General features: G+C 40.8%; 1 protein-coding gene across 1 annotated transcript in view; it reads left to right on the forward strand.

Annotated features, from left to right (window-relative positions):
• The window catches only part of LOC117805275 (receptor-type tyrosine-protein phosphatase F-like), a 152,986-nt gene that overhangs the window by 116,913 nt on the left and 15,290 nt on the right, over window positions 1-20,783 (forward strand). The window contains exons 21-25 of the mRNA XM_034673956.1: window positions 17-114; window positions 5,221-5,344; window positions 5,536-5,711; window positions 10,169-10,288; window positions 17,899-18,053. Of these exons, the coding sequence (XP_034529847.1) occupies window positions 17-114; window positions 5,221-5,344; window positions 5,536-5,711; window positions 10,169-10,288; window positions 17,899-18,053 (673 nt within the window). The remainder of the gene's footprint in view (window positions 1-16; window positions 115-5,220; window positions 5,345-5,535; window positions 5,712-10,168; window positions 10,289-17,898; window positions 18,054-20,783) is intronic.

Below are 20,783 nucleotides of genomic sequence, written 5' to 3' on the forward strand. Positions count from 1 at the left end.
TAATCTTTCACTGCAGGGATGAGGGAACACCCACCAATTAGTGTCCCTGACCTTCCAGAACACATAGAGGGACTAAAGGCAAATGATGGTCTGCGTTTCTATCAAGAGTACGAGGTAATTCACGAAAAAACACACACTCTTTTTAGTCTTACTTAGATTTTTACATTTTCTGTCAACACAGTGAGATATTGTATTTTTTAGCTTGGTAATTTTGTTGTATTTAAATGTTTAAGAATTGACTTCCTATGCAATGCATTTTTGAATATGTAATCCCCGGTCATATATTCCTTGTGTTTCATGCCTTGTTTTCTCTATAAGTTGTAAGTAATCCTATGTTTTCCTTTTGTGTATTTTCTCGTGTTTCTTATGGGGCGTTCACAGCAGCTTCCCTGAACTCTGTGACTCTAACTGTTTTTATGGGATCAGGAATAAACAGGAGCTCACTGTGAGGACAGAGAGTTTAGAGGACTATCTGTAGTTGTGAAAAAACTTTGTCACTTGAATCCAGTCATAGGTTGTAGTAGGAAGTTAGCTCTGCCCCCTTTAGCATAACCAGCTTCCCGATTCAATGTCCACGAGCTCAACCTTGTTTGATGACAACAGACTAGTGTTGTGTAGGAGCCCCCTCGCTCTAGCGATTATTCGCGACATGAGCACTCTTGTCCACACGATTTTGACGCACGAATAGAGCGAGTAAATACATAACATTCTCGCATCTGTATTCGCCTCTGGTGTGAACACTACATTAGTTTAATCTACTGTTTTTCCTGTTTTATTTTGTAGTTCTTTATTCCTGTGTTTATTTATTTATTTAAAGGGACAGTGCACATTATTGAACATTTCAGCGTCTGCATCAATGTAAATATGTCAGAGTTAGCCATAAGGCTAATTTTCATCTGTAGTCCCCTGCAGGACAAAACAGAGTTCATGAAAACAATAATACATCACAAGAGCTATAATAAGTTATACTAAAGTGCAAGTTAGTGCATTAAAGTGCCATAGAGCCTAATCACGCGAGCTGGACCAGGTAAACATGGACCAACGTATCAGAATATCACATAAGTAAAAATGCACACATTAAACCTGTAAAATAACACACAGGCACACACACACACACACGCACGCACGCATGCATGCATGCACACGCACGCACAGACGCACAGATGCACAGATGCACGCACATGCACACGGCGGAAGAGACAGAGAGAGACAGCAATGAATATAGATTAGTGATTACAGAGCTGCTGTGTCTTGAGCCATCGTTTCAGATGGGTTGTGAATGTGGGGTAAATGGGGCATTGCCTTATTGAGACCGGTATTTTGTTCCAGACCTCACCTCCCTTAACAGACAGCACGGATTGACTTAATGTAGTACGCCTATAAGGTATCACACAGTCTCCTCCAGTGCAAGATCTGGTTGCGGTTCTGTCTCTAGATTTAAGTTTAATATATTTACAGAGAGGCGGTGGAGCAAGTCCATGTAAGACTTTGTAGATCAAGTTGGCAAACTTAAACTTTTTAAAATTTTCGAAATTGAGGAGGTGATGTTTCTGAAGTATGATGCAATGATTGAAAATAATTGGTTTCCTGTCAAAGACTGTTGGTGCGTTTTTGAAAAGAGACTATTGGTTTGAGTGTTGTTGCATTTGCTGTTGACCAGTTTGTTATACAGTATTCTACATGAGAGAAAATCATAGAATGAAGAAACACCCTGGCAGCACTTTCAGGTAGTGCAGGTCTAATTTGCCTGAAGTTGTGAAGATTAAATTTGATTGTTTTTGAAATGTTTTTAACATGGTTCTTAAAAGATAAAGTGGAGTCCAGTGTGACACTGAGGTACTTATATTCCTGCACAATGTCCTGTTCTTCTCCTTTCAGGAACACATTTGAGTGAGTCCTTTAGGTTGGTCTTTTTGTAAACAACATGCAAACCGTTTTTTTGAGTTCAAAAGCAGACATGACTTTGTGAGCCATTCTTGCACATTGGATAGACAAAAGATTACAGCATCATCTGCGTACAATTGAACATTCACATTTTTGCATACACTGGGTAGATCATTAACATATAAAGAAAACAACATTGGTCCAAGTATGGAGCCTTGTTTCCAGTTTAGTTTTACTTCCTGCCATTGTGTGTTTCCCTCCTTTTTGATTAGCCTCATTAGTTTCAGCTGTGTCCACACCTGCTGCTTGTTACCCTGTGTATTTGGTTTCTTTGTTCCCCCTCTCCTGTGTTAGATCATTATGTCTGCTGCTGTGTTCTCAGTGTGGTGCTTTCTTCCAGTGGTTCCTTTTGTTCTGTGTTTTCGTTTGGGCTTTTTGGGTTTAGTTTCTTTGACATTTTAGTAAGTTTGGTTTGTACTTTTTGTTCTTTTGTTATTAAATCGTAATTTTCTGCACATGGGTCCTCCTCGGTTTTTAAAATTTTGACAGAATTGAACTGCATTAAAATGTACTTTGAGTACACAAAGAATGCTTTCAGTACATTCCTACTCCCAATGTACTAACTTGAATTGCTTTAAAGGTACATTCTTCTGTGTTTCAACATATTAGTCAAAGGTATACTTTGAACCCTTGTGTAATTTATACAAGCTAAATATGCTTTTAGGAAATGTGATTGTTTGTGCTTGTGGTTGTTGGCATATTATTAGCTTCATAGTAGTGTATTACTATTATCGTAAAGCATTTCAATTTCACTCACATTTTAAGTATCATTTAGTTTAAGTTATATAAGTATATTCTGATATAATCTAAAACTTTTATTCCAAAAAAGTTGGGACACTGTGTAAAATATTAATAAAAACAGATTTTGACAGGTTGCAGATCATTGAAGAAACTGCCAAAAAAAACAAAAAAACATATAAAACATTGAAACTGATATGGCATCATTTTCAATTTGATGCCAGCAACACTTTCCAAACAAGTTGGAACAGGACATGTTCACCATTGTGTTGTATCATCTCTTCTTTTAACAGCACAGCAGTTTCCCATTCTAGCCTGATATAGGATCTCCTCTGTGGTATATTTTATTTAAGTATACGCCAAATGTTTTCAGTGGGTGACAGGTCAGGACTGCAGGTCAGGACTGCACCAGGATTCTTCTCTATTCTGAGAAATGATTCATGGAGTTGTCAGAAAAAAACACCTATAACAAATGTGTCTTTCAATATAAAAACATATGTACTGTATGTTACATGTACCAGCTTTATTTGGTTCACAGCATATTTTAATTTATATATATAAGATAAGATAAGATACTCCTTTATTCATCCCACAGGGGGGAAATTCATGGAGTGACAGCAGCAAACAAGAAGGTGTACAGTACAAGAATTTAACAAGAATATATATATATAAAAAAAAAAGTCCATCAGAGACAACAGCTTGGCCATAATTCTCCTGTCAGATCACCACCTGCACAGGATCCAGGACTGAGCTGGCCTTCTTCACCAGTTAGTTCAGTCTTGCTCTCCTGTATCCTGTCCGCCCACAGCAGGTGAAATCCTTCCAATGTGGCGTTCGTGTCCGGTGTTAGCTTTGTAAGCATGATGCTACTCTGCCAGTATTCCCTCTGGTGCTGGGTTAGCTCATCCACCTTATCGTAGATAGATCTTACATTCCCCATAACGGTGGGTGGAAGGACAGGTTCATGTCGTCTTTTTTAGCTTGGACCTCAGTACCAGCACGTCGTCCTTGCCTCCTTCTCCTCAGGTCACAGGGAACATCAGGCCTAGCATCGTTTAGCATCAACATGCTACGGGCTGCTAACAGCTGATCTCGTATGTAAACAATGCAACCATGGTTAAACGCAGGATCCCCGGACACACACAGAAACAAAAAAGTATAAACCCCACTGCAAACGTAGCCAGTTTGGTGTCCATGGCCAATGTATGTCAAACTTAAAATGTACGACTGTTGACTCAACTTATTGTTCTATACATTTCCAAAACATTCTTCTGCATCCAGTTGATGAAGTTAGTAGTTAGTATGACTTATTTATGTTCTGAGTTTCAACTGCGTGCATCATTTTAAAGTGGACACACCTTAACATGCCTGTCTTATTCTGCTGCAACGCTGTGTCTAACACATAAAGAAAATAGAACAAATGTTTTTTCTTATATTAATGAAGATACTGGCTTACGTCGTTTTTTTTCACTTTGCTGCCATAACAACTACTGATTCTACAAGCACAAAGATCAAAAAGATATTTTCATACAGCACTCAATTTAGACTAATTCAATGTTACATGTGTCGTAAGCTAATGTTAATTCAGCATTGACATGTTGGAACTGCCCTTTAATTTGGCAGTATTTTGGCAATCAGTATCTGAACCCCCAGAAGTCTTGTGTATCTGATCCGGAGGGCTCCGACCTGCCGGATCAGAGACACAGCTGGAATGCGACGGAGTGGATCCAGTAGAAGTTAACACATTGACTTGAAATAGAAACCTATCAGATCCGGTGGAATTTCGTCCGTTATGTGTTGTGCTCCAGCATCTGGTAAAAATATAAGTCTTGTGTGTCTGATCTGGAGGGCTCTGGCGTGCCGGAATGTATCTGAGCGGATCTAGTGGGAGTTAACACACTGACTAGAATAGAAAATCAGATCATTTGCCGTGACGGATTGGAGACGGACCGGACATGGATCTGGTGGAAATTGGCCGCCAGCATTCCATCCAATACACATCAACTTTACAGTGAGAAAAAGAGCAAAAAATCTTAATGTTGTTCAACAGTAAAGTCCCAAATACTTTAAAAGATATCAAGAAATGGAGTCATACAAACATTTTTGAAAGATTTTTGAACATTTTAAAGCAAAATGTAAGTAGAAGTACCAAGTTTTAGAATCTTCAAATTAAGGAGTTTGAGGCAGATTATTCTCCCTTCTGCTTCCATTGTTAAACATATTTAAATAAAGTTGCATATCTCAGAAAGTAGAAGTATGAAGCCTTCAAAACTTGGCCAAAAGCAATTTCATTTTAAATCCCCCAGAGCGAAAATGTTTGAAGGATTGCACTTGCAGGGAAAGGAGTGTGGCTAAAGCTATAGCACCTAAGGCTGTGGGTTTTTTTGTATCACATTTATTGGGCTTGACTTTTCACTATGAGCTCTGAAGAGCTCTATAACACAGTCAGAAAGATAGACGTTATTGTTGTAATGATAACTTGGTTTCTCTTTTTCCCTGCAACCCCTGTGCATCCCTATTTCTCCCCTCTTGTGTCAGTCTATTGATCCAGGACAGCAGTTCACCTGGGAGCACTCAAACCTGGAGGTCAACAAACCAAAGAATCGCTATGCAAATGTCACTGCGTACGATCACTCAAGGGTCATCCTTACTACAGTAGATGGTGAGAGACATATACTGAGACATGTTAGGAGAATAGACTTAACATTAACCATAACTTCAGTGAGAACCAGAAAAAACAAACAAAACTCTTCTTTTAAGTTTACTTTATTTATTACAAAGAAGCCTTGTTGTTTTCAGATTCACTCCTTGTTATTTTCTTTCTAAATGTGTCAACCTTGCTTCTCACAACAGGAGTTCCAGGTAGTGACTATATCAATGCCAACTATGTTGATGGCCACAGGAAGCAGAACGCTTACATCGCTACACAAGGACCACTACAGGAGACCATGAGTGACTTTTGGAGGATGGTTTGGGAGCAGAGGACCAGCACCATAGTAATGATGACCAGGCTAGAGGAAAAGTCACGGGTGAGCACCAAATTCTGGATTCAAATGTTAAGTTATATGCATAAGGATTACATGGCTTCTTTTACTACCAAGCCTGTGTAAGTGTGACAAAAAAGACAGGTATTTCACACACATTATGTTAGGCAAAATTGACCACATTGTCTGCATAATAACATCCAATTCAGCATTGCTAAAGGTATGTGCAGTTATTGTGTAATTATTACAATATGCAAAGAGTCGGTTTGAACTGCAGTGCAGTGTTTATTAGGGGCGTCCCACCATCAAAATGTACAATTTACATCAATTCCACCACTTTGTTTCCTCAAAATACATTGTCAGTGAATACAGACTGATATTAAAATTTGACTCTTTCACCTGGCCTGTTTTACTAATCACCTCGCTGTGCTAAGAACTTAATTCTTTATATATATATATATATATATATTTGGGTCATTATGGCCTTTAATGGACAGGACAGCTGGAGAGAGACAGGAAGTATGGGGAGTAGAGAGTTGGGGAAGACATGCAGCAAATGGTCAAGGCTGGAATCAAGCCTGCAACCTCTGCGACGAGGACTATGGCCTCTGTATATGGGGCGCGCTTAGACCGCTAGGCCAATGGCACCCCCTTAGTACTTGATTTTCTTTAGTTCAAGCCCCTGTTTTGAAAATGTTTGTTAATTCGTAATAACAATAAAGAGAAATGTTAGGGACAACTAGATATATAAATCATATCAAATCAATCCCAGCAAAGGAGTGTTGACCAATTTACTTTGGTCTAATTTGCTTGTTGACGCTACAAATGGTCCTGTAACTAGTTTCAAGGTATGCCACAGTTTTAAAAGCTATGGTTTCAAAACCACTTACATAATGTATTCCATCATACCTTTCCTATGGTAAGAGCTGTCCTCCTCTAAGTTAAAATGCTCAACCTTTTGTAGAGTTTTTCCTAAGGAGGAGAGCATGATTCTTGAAATCTTGAATCTTGAATCTTGAATGACAAGCAGCACGTGAGTACACATAAAGAAACCGCTGCCCCCTGTGTCTTTCCGGACACTCATCAACCTTCATGTGGCTAGTGATAACAGTGGAAACACCTGCAGATCCTTGTGTCCACAACTGATGATGTGAAGGGGTGTCCCGATCTGATATTGATATCAGATATCGTTCGGATAAAGAACGAGAAAAAAACGAGTATCAGATTATATTGGTTTGCATCTAAAATCTCCGATATAAGCACTCCCATACAGGCGGTCCATTCCAGACTCCGCTCCAGCACTTCTATCCAGCAGCGCCCGTATCCAGAATGCAGAGCCCATGTGATCACAACAACAGCGTGTGCTAAGGTGCTAAAAAAGTAGCAAGGAGTAGGAGTGATGTCAATACTGTGTGGCAGTATTTTTAGTTAAAGTCTGAAAAAGACGTTGCAGCTGAGTGCAAAACTTGTCATGCACAAGTTTCCAGTGGTGGCACAGAACCGGGGAGCAAAGTGTGCTCCCCGGTTCTGTGCCACCACGGGTCTGTGCTCCCTGCACGAGTGTCGAGAGCGAGAGGCTCTTTAGCACAGCGTCAGTTATCATTGAGGAGCACAGGAGCAGGCTTACAGCGCAGCATGCCGAAATGCTCCTTAAAAAAGAATCTCCACAGCATGCTCGGACTGCAGAAAGTGGAGATGGAGGAGTAGGAGTAGGAGTAGGAGTAGGGGAGTCATCAATTTAGTTAGCTGACTGATTATTATTTGTTCTCTGCTCTTGTTATTAGACTTATTTTGAAATTTGAGCAGTGGACTCTTAACTTTGAGCAGTTGGACGATGGACAATATTGTGTTGTTGTTTTTTAGTTGATTTCAAGGTCGATGTAGGAAGAAGAATGGGAGCTGCAGTTGACTCTGAGATAGTGAGGTGAATAGCAATCCTGAGGAAGACCACAGCTACGGCAAAGGTCGCACCACTTGGAGGAGAACCAGGATTTTGACATTGACTTGCAACCCTCAAGGACAAACAATGGATTGGGCCCATTGGTTGGGGACCGTTGATGTAGGAATGTCATCATGGAAGAAAAAGGACAAACACAGTTAGTCTTATCCTGTTTAGGATTTAATAACAGGGATCTTGCTTGTGGTCTATTCACAACACAGAAACCCATAAACAAAAAACATCAAGAGAACCGCTTCCAGCGTGATATCAGTGTATGGTGAATAAAGTTCTTGCCTAGAAACCAACTGATGCACCATCCTGATAGTGAGAGGTAACCTTTTGTCATCGCCTGAAGGACGTGCCTTTTTAAGGCCATTGAGAAGTAAATTCACACATGTGAAACTGAATTCCTGCCAACATCGCTTTGATATTCTGCATTTAGAGACGGCGGGACTCAACAAAAAAAATACAATGAAGGTACAATCTGCGGAGTAATCTCCTGGAAGAGGATTGAGGAAAAGGTTGGCACAGAAAGAAGTATGGAAGTACAAGGAGGAGTCATAGGGTGCATTTCGACCAAGAGTTCCAGGGTCTTTTAGTCCCAGGTAGATTGTGCAAATCAGGCCAGTGACGTATGGAGAAAAAAAAAGGTAAATGCACTACACCACCTGACCAGTAGAAGGCAGTAAAATAAAGAGGAGTACCATTCATCACAGATGACACCATAGAAGCAGACGGACAGGCAGGTATCATTATGAGCAACACAACAGTTAGCCTGTTAGCATGAAGAGACTCAGCTGGCACTGTTTTAGATGGTGCTATATTTCATCACAGATGGATTCACTGAATCAACATGTGAGAGGAGATAAGCGTGAGTAGCAAAGACGTTTCAACACGGCTTTAAAATCCTTTTGAACTCAAAAAGCCGTGATCGAAGAGATCGGACGGTGTTTTGGTTTAAACAGCGACTCTCTGGAGACTCTCAGCCGGATGCATCCCTCATAAACGTCTTTAGACCATCATTAAATATCTGATGAGGATATTTTGAAATCTTGATAAAAACTAAACTAGTTTGCATTCCCAGGAACTCCCTCTGTGTTTCAACAGCTGTGTAAACTCCACAAACACTGACACGTTCAGCTGAAGGTCTCCAGTTTACAGGGTCACTTTTAAAACCGGAACACCGGGAGAGACACATTCACGGTGGACTGAGAAAAGACTACTGTTACGAGTTGCTAAATCAAGAGAATCACAGCTTCTTCTTTTGAAAAGTACACGCACATACAAAAAAGATAGAACAAATAAAAACTAATGAAAGAAAGAGAAATCAAGTGTTCACAGATGTGTGTGATGTTATTGTGGACGGGGGGCGGAATAAAAACACTGCGGTTATTCTACCAATCAGACATGTTCAGCATTGCAGGCCCTGCCCCCAGAAAGCCCCGGGACCTTTGAAAAGTATCCCCCCCCCTTGCAGGGGCTTTTTTAGGGGGGAGATTATCTACCCCTGAACTAAATTTAGACCCTGGGTACACCGGTCGAAATGCACATAGTTCCGGAGTAAAGTTCCTGTGGTCGAAAAACGCCTTTAGGCTTTAATGGTGCTTATTAATAGACTAATTCTCATATCATTTGAGGCAGAGTACAAAACATCTTGCAGGGTCTTAGAAGAGCTCAAGCTAAGATCATCGGTTGAAAGGAGGGCAGGGAATGCTGTGTGGCTTGGCATGGGGACACAGGGTTTTGAACTCCTGAAATTTTAAGCGAGAAAGAGCATCAGCTACTCGATTTTCATGGCCAGGAATGTAGGCGGCTTGCAGAATGAAATTATTTAGAAATGCATAGCCAAGTGAGCCGAGGCATAAGACTGTTTATCAGCGGACCCAAATGCAGATTTTAAAATAAAAAGGTTGAAAGGAGGGAAACACAAGGGCAGGAAGTAAAACTAAGCTGGAAACACAGGGATCACAAACTACAAGACAAACAACACAAAGAAACACAAGAAAATACACAAAGGACTGTTACACGAGCCTGCAGGTCTGCAGACACGTGCTGTTTCGGCATTCTGGCGTTTTTAAAACGGCAGAGTCGATACTGGCTATTTTGACTGAAGACCATTTGATTATTAAAACTGAGCCTAAGTCAAATATATTTTAATAGTTTCATTCATAATGTTTTCTTATGACACAATATCACTCAAAAATATATCACCCCCCCACCCCCACCCCTGCACATAATGGATTACAGTCTTCTTTCCTATGAAAGTAGCACTTGAGATTGTCTGACTAATCAGAATTTGCTCGGAGGAGAGCTGATCAACAAATCGATCAACCGACTGGAGGTTGTGAGCCCCATTTGAAAATAAGACCTGTGCTACAAATACTACCATTAGCAAGCGGCAGCTCAAAAGGATCCAAACCTTTAACACTTTTTTTCAGCCACAGCTTGGCTGGAAAATGTGTTTTTTGTGGTACGGTGGTTTTGTGGTTTTGTCTACCTCCTGAACTCCAACATTGATTCTACTATTTTGTGTAATTGATATTTGGTGTGTGTCTCTTTGCAGGTAAAATGTGACCAGTATTGGCCTAGTCGGGGCACAGAGACATATGGGATGATTCAGGTGACCATGGTGGACACTGTGGAGCTTGCTACTTACAACTTACGGACATTTGCCCTCTACAAGGTGAGCCACCGGCTGCTGATTAGGCATGGTACACAGACATGGTACACAGACATGGTACACAGACATGGTACACAGACATGGTACACAGCCCTCAAGGTAAACTGATAATTAGGAATGTAAGGATTCTTGATTTTCAAGAAAACTGGATTGAACTCAAAATTTAAATCACTATTATTTTATTTCAAATTCAGATATGGACAGTTGGGATATATATTTGTTCTCTTATATTTCTTTGTAAACAAAGTCATCCTTTTTCATTTTTAAGGTGTGTTTTAACTCAAATAAAACCACTGCACACTTTTTGAGCACCTTACAAAAAAACTAAAATGACTGTACAGAAGTACCTTGTTGGAAAATTTCAGAACAATTATAGAGAAATGGAAAGTGAACGATTCCCAAATGAAAGTATTAAATATTAAAACAAATAAGGTCAATCTCCTTAAGTTAGGGATGTAACTTTCATGTATTCTCCCTGATCGATCTTTGGAAATGTTAACGATCAATTATCGTTTAATCATTAAAAAACGAAAAATGTCCATGTCAAAAATAATGACAAATGCGTTTTTTCTCCTAAATCAAATGTTCCTTCACGACACAGTGTATATTACTGACGGTATTAAACAGCTACGGATCATATTGAGGTGTTCAACATGTTAACATGCTGAATATCAACGTGAGGAGCAGGCTTATAAATAATCTCTGTGGACTCATGGTCATAGAGTGAAGACTCAGACTACAACATGTGGATTTACTGTAACAGGACAACTGAACAGGATCAGATTTCAGACTCACAGTGTCCAGTTTTCTCCTTCTTATTGAGAAAAATAAGCATTTAAATGCAGTCATGTGTCCGCCAGGAGTGCAACCGGGTCAGAATCAGTCCGGCGGCGGAGAAAAAAAGCTCTCGTGGAGACCTGTCACTCAGCTGCAGCCCCCAGCTGAGCGTCTCCACTGTGAGCAACACCTTCAGTCAGCTGATCCTGAAACATGCTTTAAACTTAAAACACCTCCACTCAGTGAGTGACGAGAGAGCAGACAAGAGACTTCATGATGTTGAACAAGTGGAGTATAATGCAGATAGCACCTTCTACTGTTTAAAAATAATATTCAGATACAAATTATGTTGAATCGATTTTAATCCACCCTTATTTGTATTGATCTTTTACCGATTTTCAATATATCTATATCCCTACAGATAATCATTAAAACATGCAATAAGAGTTTGCTGATGTATGCTCCATTTACACTTTCTACTTAAATACAGCAGTTCATGATTAATTCATGTATTTTTTGAGCACTCACTGATTGTTAATTGGACATTTTGTGTGGCTGCATAAGTAGACATACAATGCAGGCATGCACCTTTCATGTTGATCCTTCTTGGTTTAGCTCTGCCACTATTCCAACAATTCACAGTAGTCAGATGTGTGGAGCATTAATTGTAGAATATTTTGCGACAACATGGGATACTACCACCATTTTTCAGAATGCTGTGTTCCTGCTCAAAATACAAAGGAAGTTTAACATTGGAAAGATCTACAAGTCAGGTACACTACTTACACATCGCCACATTTTAAATCAACAATTCCTTCAAAAGGAACCCCACATGATAAGACATGTTGACTTTTTTGATTAGGAGTGTTATAGTTACGATATCTGCAGTACAAAAAAAAATCATGATTCCTACATGAGTAAATTTAAAGGTGACATATCACGCTTTTTTCATCAATATATATTGGTCTAAGAGGTCCCCAAAACATGTCTTTAAAGTTTATGCTCAAAAAAACACTTTGAAATCAGATTTTGGCATGCCTGAAAAGCCCTCTTCTTCAGCCCTCCTCAGAACACTCTGTTTTCCCTCTGACCACGCCCCCTCAGGAAGTGGATGTGGCCTCGGCTCTCCAGTACGTTGATCTAATGTTTACATGTTGGCTGAATATACACGGCTGCTCACAGACTCGCGTTACTTCAACCCTCTGAATCTGATCCAGAATCTGATCCTGACGGAGAGGCGCCTGCAGCAGGACCTTTCTGAACCATTGGTCACAGATTTGGTGTTTCTTGTTGTTTTATTTATCAGTATGTGGACGTGTGTCTTGGTACACAGCTACGAACATGCAGCTATGTGGCTATGCTAACTAGCACTAGCACTTTTCCATGATAAATAGAAATCATCCACTAGATCTTCAAATCTGCAGGCCTGGGGAGTAAAACCGACCTCTGCCAGAAAGGCAGCAGAACCTTTCTGATGGATTGGTCACAGATTTAGTGTTTCTTGTTGTTTTATTTGTCAGTATGTCGACGTGTGTCTTGGTTCACAGCTACAGCTACGACATGTAGCTATGTGGCTATGCTAACTAGCGCTAGCACTTATCCATGACAAGTAAAAATCATCCACTAGATCTTCAAATCTGCAGACGTGGGGAGTAAAACTGACCTTTGTGTTTATTAAGACAGCCTACAACTAGCATGCCTCCCTCCTAAGCTCCTTGTTAGCACACATGTGTGCAGGTAATGAAAAATGGAGGAGGGGTTCATTATTATTTTAAACAGTCTATGGGCTGAACAAGCTCCGAGCTCTGACTCCGTTACAGACCGGATGGCGTTGTGACGTATGAAAAACACGGAAGTCTGAAACAGCTTGTTTCAGCACACATCTACAGAAAGGTGGTGAAATCAAAACAGGGGCAGAATGGATTTTTTTTTTAATTTTCGGGGGGTTTGTAGACATGCCAGGGACACATATTTCAGGTAGAGAACCATTAAAAAGTCGATTTTGCATGATATGTCACCTTTAAGAAAAAAACTATTGATTTGCCTGCTATTGTTACTTGGCCTCCATGTTGACATAAGTTGGCTTCACAACTGTGGCTGCTCCGCTAGCAGTAATAAAAATGGGATCTTATTTTCAAGCATCATATGCAAATAAACACTGAGCCTTGTTCACCCTCAGTAGCCGTCAACAATAATGATTACTATCTGTGAAGCACACAGAGTGGGAGAGTTGTGACTAAGTGGACAAAAGAGCTGGCTGTTACAGACTGCAGTGATATCTTGTTAAGTTAAGTTTGATTATGAAGCCTGATGTGGCATTGAGAGTTCTCAGTCATTCAGGACATGGTCATTCTAAGCTTGATCCAAAAAGGCAACTGGACTTAGTAGAACTTCTTGAAGATGTTTCAGCCCTCCTCTGAAAGGCTTCTTCAGTTCTGACAGCGTATCGCTCGCCTTAAAAAGGATTTTAAAGCCGTGTTGAAACGTCTTTGCTACTCGTGCTTATCTCCTCTCACGTGTTGATTCAGTGAATCTATCTGTGATGAAATATAGCACCATCTAAAACAGACCAGCTGAGTCTCTTCATGCTAACAGGCTAACTGTTGTGTTGCTCATAATGATACCTGCCTGTCCGTCTGCTTCTATGGTGTCATCTGTGATGAATGGCATTCCTCTTTGTTTTACTGCCCTCTACTGGTCTGGTGGTGTAATGCATTTATTTTTTTCTCTCCATACTTCACTGGCCTGATTTACACAATCTACCTGGGACTTCAGCCCACGGTCGAAACACAGACAACAATGGGGCCACAGGAACCTTTTAGTTCAGGGTACAGTAGTTCTGGGGGCTAAAAGACCCCGGAACTCTTGGTCCAAATACACCTTTAGGTCCTAAAGCCTTATCTATACTTCCGCGTCGAATTGACGGCGTAGCCTACGCCGGGGCTCCACGTGGCTCCCGTACCTACGCAGAGGCCTACGCACGCAGCTGACGTGCACCTCTTTCAAAATGTTACTACTTGTAGAATCGACGTGGACTGTAACCCCTGTGATTGGTCCGCTCGGCGGCATTGTTTTTCCCGCATTTACAGCACTTCCGAGATCCTCGTCCATCAGCCGTGAATTTCATTTCCTCCTCTCTATTCTTCATGTAATCATGTCTGTATGAGAAACAGCAACATGTATCAGCTGTAGATTAACATAACACGCTCTGAATCTCTGTAGCAAAGTAAACAGAGATCGTAGCGGGACACACACACACACACACACACACACACACACACACACACACACACACACACACACACACACACACACACACATACACACACACTTGACCAATGGCACACGACACGCACAAACACAAAACATGAAAGACGTTTGTAATGTTTGGAAGATGGAAGAGTCAAGGATAAGCTCCCATAAGCAACCAGTTAGTTACATTGCTTCTGGCAATGTTGACAGATCTGTGATCAGTTACTGCCCCACTGTAATATTATCATATAAGAACTTCATTTGAGCATATTTAAGTAGAATGTTTTTGCTGTAGTTGTCTGGAGCTGCTTTAGTTAGGTCTTTGTTATTTGTAGTCTTTTGCCTTTTTTACCATGTTTTCTGTTCCTGTATTTCTTGCCTGTGTATTTTTCTCTGTGTTCTGTCCTTAGTGTTTCCTGTTTGATTTAGTAGTTCTTGATCCCTGTGTGTCAGGTTTGGTTTTACCTAATGCCCTTTTATGTTTCCCTCAACTTTAATTGCACCTCAAATGTTAACCTATGTCTTTTGTCACACCTGTGTCTAATCAGGGCCCTAATTTGGTGTAGAAACCTGCGCAGGTTTGAGTGCAGAAATCAGCATACGACCGGGTTCACATGTGATCTATGACACATGCGTATCTGTGCCAATCACAACGCATGATCAGATGTTGATATATGTGGCTGCTGAAAACAATCTTCATTGAAATATAATGCCACTAATTATTCACTGTTCAGCCAGGATCGCCCTCAGGATTTCCAACATGGGAAACTTCTCAGAACTGGAGATCGACACCATAGCCACAGAGGTATAAGGGACATAAACATGTGATGTTTGGCAGCCTGAAAAGAGGCATTAATGGGAGTCTGAAATACCACGTCTAAAAGAAAATCCCTGCAGCAGGCAACATCCTGGGTTTGAAAATCAAACTCAAGCTGAAGTTAAAACATCTAATTTAAGCATCCTTCTTCAAAACCTTACCTTATACGTACATAGGCAATGTGTAACTTTGAGCTGTCTTATATATCTTGAGTGGAAATGATCATGGTTTCTGTCGAATGCACGTTTGATAAATGAAGGCCAAAAATGAGGGCCCTTGTAGGTATTTCGATCAATCAATCAATCAATCAATCAATCAATCAATCAATCAATCAATCAATCAATCAATCAATCAATCAATCAATCAATCAATCAATCAATCTTTATTTGTATAGAAATCAAAACAAACGTTATCTCAAGACTCTTTTACAAACAGAGCAGGTCTAGACCACTCTATGTCAAATTATGAACAGAGACCCAACACCAAGACAGGATAAGACTCAGTCTGACCCCACCTTAATCTACCATGAGCATTGCACCTCACAGTATTTAGCTAGTTACAGCGGAGAGGAAAAACTCCCTTTAACAGGCAGAAACCTCCAGCAGAACCAGACTCATGTTAGACAGACATCTGCCTCGACTGAGTTGGGTCTGGAAATAGGGATAGAGGAGAAAATATAGTCTCTGTGTTTCCTCCCTTCTGTGTCAGTTCATGAGTTCTATGTCTTTTCTCCTGCTTCGTCTTTCTAGTGTATTCTCCAGTGTCTCTTCCTTGTGATCCTCAGTGTTTCATACGTGGATTTTCTTTTGTGGATTTTTTAGGACTTTTTTTTATTAGTAAGTTAAAAAAATACATCGTTAAAGCTGCTGTTGGTAGTCACGGAGTAAACATCTGTTCAGAGAGAGGGACTTTGAATGTCAACACTATCCCTCCCAACCAGATTTCCTCTTAGCCCCCCAACACAGATCCGCGTGTGCAGTCATGATAGTGCCGGACTCATAACCAATCAGAGGATGTAGTAGGGGCCAGAGATTTCGAAATAGTCTCAAATGACTTCACTTACCGATGAGTACCGATGGATATGATGACCTTCTCTCCAAACCCAGCAGAAAAACAGTAACGTTTTTTACACCATTCCTACCAACAGCAGCTTTAAAAAAAAAATTGTTAAAGGCACTATGAGGAGTTTTGAAATGGCTGAGAAACAGACTGAAAATGATACTGATGCCTCTTTATAACCTTCAATAGCAAATAAGACCATCAGCAGCAACACTGACACCTTCTCTGTTGTAATTTTTAATGCCTGAAACCGCCCTTGGGGGGTAGGTGTCAGACCAGATGACGGACATCTTGCTTCAGAAACAGCCTTTCTTTGACTGTTTTCATTGCAAATAATCACATTGCCTGATAAAGTTGACTGTTGAACACAACAGGATGAGGCTTTTGTTGAAAACACTACTTTTGCATGTATAGGACAAGAGATAAGAGGTATCACTTTGTCCACAAGGGGGCTCCAGAATCAATACAAAACAAAAGTTCCTCACAGCACCTTTAAATAAAATAATTTTAGTAGTATAGTAATAGTAATAATGATAAGTTGAATATAAAATAAAATATAGTAAATATAAGAGATATCTACACTATGTACACTTCTATCTTATGAATCGATAGTAAGGTTTGTTATTGCACAGATAACATTGCTCCAAGTTTACAGTCAGTTTGTGGGTGTGATAATGACCCGGGAAGACAGAACATAGTGCAAGGTCACAAAGTAGCTGTAGTGCAATGAAAGATGACTAACGGGACACAGCAGTGCTGCTGTTAAACAGTCTGATTGCAAATGGGATGAATGACCTGCAGTAGCGCTCCTTCTTGCAGGGTGTGTGCAAACACACTGCTTTGCATCTGTTTTAGAAGTGTGTTGAAAATGTCATTATAAAGTTATGATATGATCAGTAATATGATAAAGTTGGCTATAGTTTACAGGAAAGATTAGGTCTATTACTAGACAAGAGTTACTAGCCACTTTGAGGCCATCCAATCCATTTCTGCCAGAATGTGCTAATTGTGGAACTTAACAGTTGTTTATGTGAAAATATATTCCAATTATGTTTGGGCTCAAGTGGACTAACATAAGCCTTCTAATGTCATAGGTAATTCAATATATTTCAGCCTAACGTATATACACAGTTGTTTATGCGGTACAACATAAAAAGGTGTTCAAATCAAACAATGAAGTTTAAAAAAGACTGTTGGGCTCAAAATATCCGTGCATGATGCTGAAGATTTTAATTATACAGTATGGCTCCATGATTAAGAGTAAGAAACAATTCACTTCACTTTGCATCTGAGAAGGCTTAGTGACCAGTTATTTCATGCTCTTGAACCTGAGGCTGTTTGAGGCAAACAGACTGGACGTTTTACCATTAGCTCCAAGGAGCTTTATAACCCAGTCAGAAAGACACTAATATTGAAAATAGTCACAGCGTCTCTCCCTCTTTCTCCCCCCCCCTCTCTCTATCTCTCTTATGATATCCTTGTTATGCTCCATTTTTTTTTTTGCTGAAAATAGCTCCTTATGTGACATTGGTGGCAGGAATTGGTAACTTTTATATGTCCGACAGGGTTCATTCACTTTGCAAAAAGATATTCCCTATATAAACTTATTTTATTGATTGCAATTTAATCTTTTTTTAAATTATTATAACATCCTATTTTGTAAAATGACAAATCGATGTGTAAATGTGTGTTATGTCTGCTTTGACAGAATGGGTCAAGTGAAAAAAGAGAGATACGACAGTTCCAGTTTATGGCTTGGCCTGACCATGGAGTGCCTGGGTATCCCACCCCAACAATTGCCTTTCTACGTAGAGTCAAAGCCACAAATCCTCCAGATGCTGGCCCCATGGTAATCCACTGCAGGTAAACTACCTCTGACATCAAGACATAGGCCTCACCTTTCACCACAACTCAGTGTAAGCTGTGCCCTACATGTGCCATGCCGGATGTGCTTGCAGATGCAAGGGTCTGTTCAATGCTGCATGCAGCTTTAATTCATGTTTTTCATTCCAATATTTTTATTTATTGACAGACAATGCAGGGATGGTATGGATCTGTTCATGGGGGGAGGGGGGGTGTCAGCGGTGCAGCCTGTGGCCTCCGTTACTGTTCAACAGTCTGATGGCGGTGGGCACAAAGGAGCGCCTGAAGTGTTCAGCCTTTCACCGTGGTGAAATGATGCGTTGACTGAACGAGCTCCCCATCAGCCACAGCTCATCATGGAGAGGGTGAGAGGGGTTGTCCAGGATGGCTCGCAGTTTGTGAGAGCACTGGCCACCACAGACTGATAGAATGTCTTCAGAAGCCGGCTGCAGACACTGAAGGACCTGAGTCTCCTCAGGAAGAACAGTCTGCTCTGTCCCTTCCTGTAGATGGCATCAGTGTTGGTGGACCAGTCCAGTTTATTGTTTATTTGGACCCCAAGGTACTTGTATGAGTACAGTATCAAAAGCTTTTATTGAGAATTACACAGAATTCATGCAATAAGTCAATATTTGCAGTGTTGACCCTTCTTTTTCAAGACCTCTGCAATTCTCCCTGGCATGCTGTCAATCAACTTCTGGACCAAATCCTGACTGATGGCGGTCCATTCTTGCATAATCAATGCCTGGAGTTTGTCAGAATTGGTGGGTTTTTGATTGTCCACCCGCCTCTTGAGGATTGACCACAAGTTCTCAATGGGATTAAGATCTGGGGAGTTTTCTGGCCAAGGGCCCAAAATCTTAATGTTTTGTTCCCCGAGCCATTTTGTTATGACTTTTGCTTTATGGCAAGGTGCTCCATCATGCTGGAAAAGGCATTCTTCATCACCAAACTGCCCTTGGATGGTTGGGAGAAGTTGCTCTCGGAGGACGTTCTGGTACCATTCTTTATTCATGGCTGTGTTTTTAGGCAAGATTGTGAGAGACCCCACTCCCTTGACCGAAAAGCAACCCCACTCATGAATGGTCTCAGGATGCTTCACTGTTGGCAAGAGACAGGACTGATGGTAGCGCTCACCTCGTCTTCCCTGAACAAGCCTTCCTCCAGATGCCCCAAACAATCGGAAAGGGGATTCATCAGAGAAAATGACTTTACCCCAGTCCTCAGCAGTCCAGTCCCTGTACCTTCTGCAGAATATCAGTCTGTCCCTGATGTTTTTACTGGAGAGAAGTGGCTTCTTTGCTGCCCTCCTTGACACCAGGCCTTCCTCCAAAAGTCTTCACCTCACTGTGCGTGCAGATGCACTTACACCTGCCTGCTGCCATTCCTGAGCAAGCTCTGCACTGGTGGTGGCCCGATCCCGCAGCTGTAACACCTTCAGGAGACGGTCCTGGTGCTTGCTGGACTTTCTTGGGCGCCCTGGAGCCTGTTTGGCAACAATTGAACCTCTCTCCTTGAAGTTCTTGATAATTGGATAGACGGTTGACTGAGGTGCAATCTTACTCGCTGCTATAAACTTCCCTGTTAGGACCTTTTTGTGCAATGCAATGATGGCTGCACGTGTTTCCTTGCAGGTAACCATGGCTAACAGATGAGGAACAATGGTGTCATGCACCATCTTCCTTTTAAAGCGTCCAGTCACTCAATCATGACAGATTGATCGCCAGCCTTGTCCTCATCAACACCCACACCTGTGTTAATGTGTGTGACACCTGTGTGTCATTGAAATGATGTTAGCTGGTCCTTTTGTGGCAGGGCTGAAATGCAGTGGAAATGTGTTTTTGGTGATAAAGTTCATTTTCAAGGCAAAGAGGGACTTTGCAATTAATTGCAGTTGAGCTGATCACTCCTCATAACATTCTGGAGTATATGCAAATTGCCATTATAAAAACTGAAACAGCAGACTTTGTGAAAATTAATAGTTGTGTCATTCTCAAAACTTTTGGCCATGACTGTAGTGTATGAGTAGTGAGTCCACCCTCTCCACTTCCTCCCCCTGGATGAGGACTGGGGCTGGGGGCCTCCTGTTCCTCTGGTAGTTCACCACCAGCTCCTTAGTCTTGCTGATGCTGGTGATTGATTTAGGACACTGAAGATCTGACATTTTAACCTTGGATGATTTAAATATATGCAGGGAAGGCTGAGTGAAGTTTTGCAAAGTAGCCTGTTGTTATGCGTTTGGTTTAGTTTATTACATTGTACCATGATACAGGTGATTCTCTAGAGCCAAATAATCTAAACAACCATATCTAACTTTATTGTCCATTAGGATTTGGGATAGAAAAGTAGTTATTAAAGTTAATTACATCTGCTAAAAATATACGTGTGGAGTATTTTTTGCTCATTAGTGCATCTTTTTTCTCAAGTGAATTCAGGTAGGATTAATTGAACATAGTTAGGATGAGGTTCCACAAAATGAATGATGTAATAGCGACAGCAATTTATAAAGCACATTTCATTACAGGTAAGCTCAATGTGCTGTCCATTGAGGATGACAGTAAAACAATAAATAACTGTTGCTTACAGAATTAGAATCAAAAATGGACACACTCTACATACACCAGACACAGAATACAGCAATCTCAAAAAAGCATAAGGAAAATAAAATCCTATAGAAAAGCATTGCCGCATATGCAGCCAGCAACATGAGTCATCATATTAACATGCTAA

This window comes from Notolabrus celidotus, chromosome 2, assembly GCF_009762535.1.
Source record: "Notolabrus celidotus isolate fNotCel1 chromosome 2, fNotCel1.pri, whole genome shotgun sequence".
Lineage (NCBI taxonomy): Eukaryota > Metazoa > Chordata > Actinopteri > Labriformes > Labridae > Notolabrus > Notolabrus celidotus.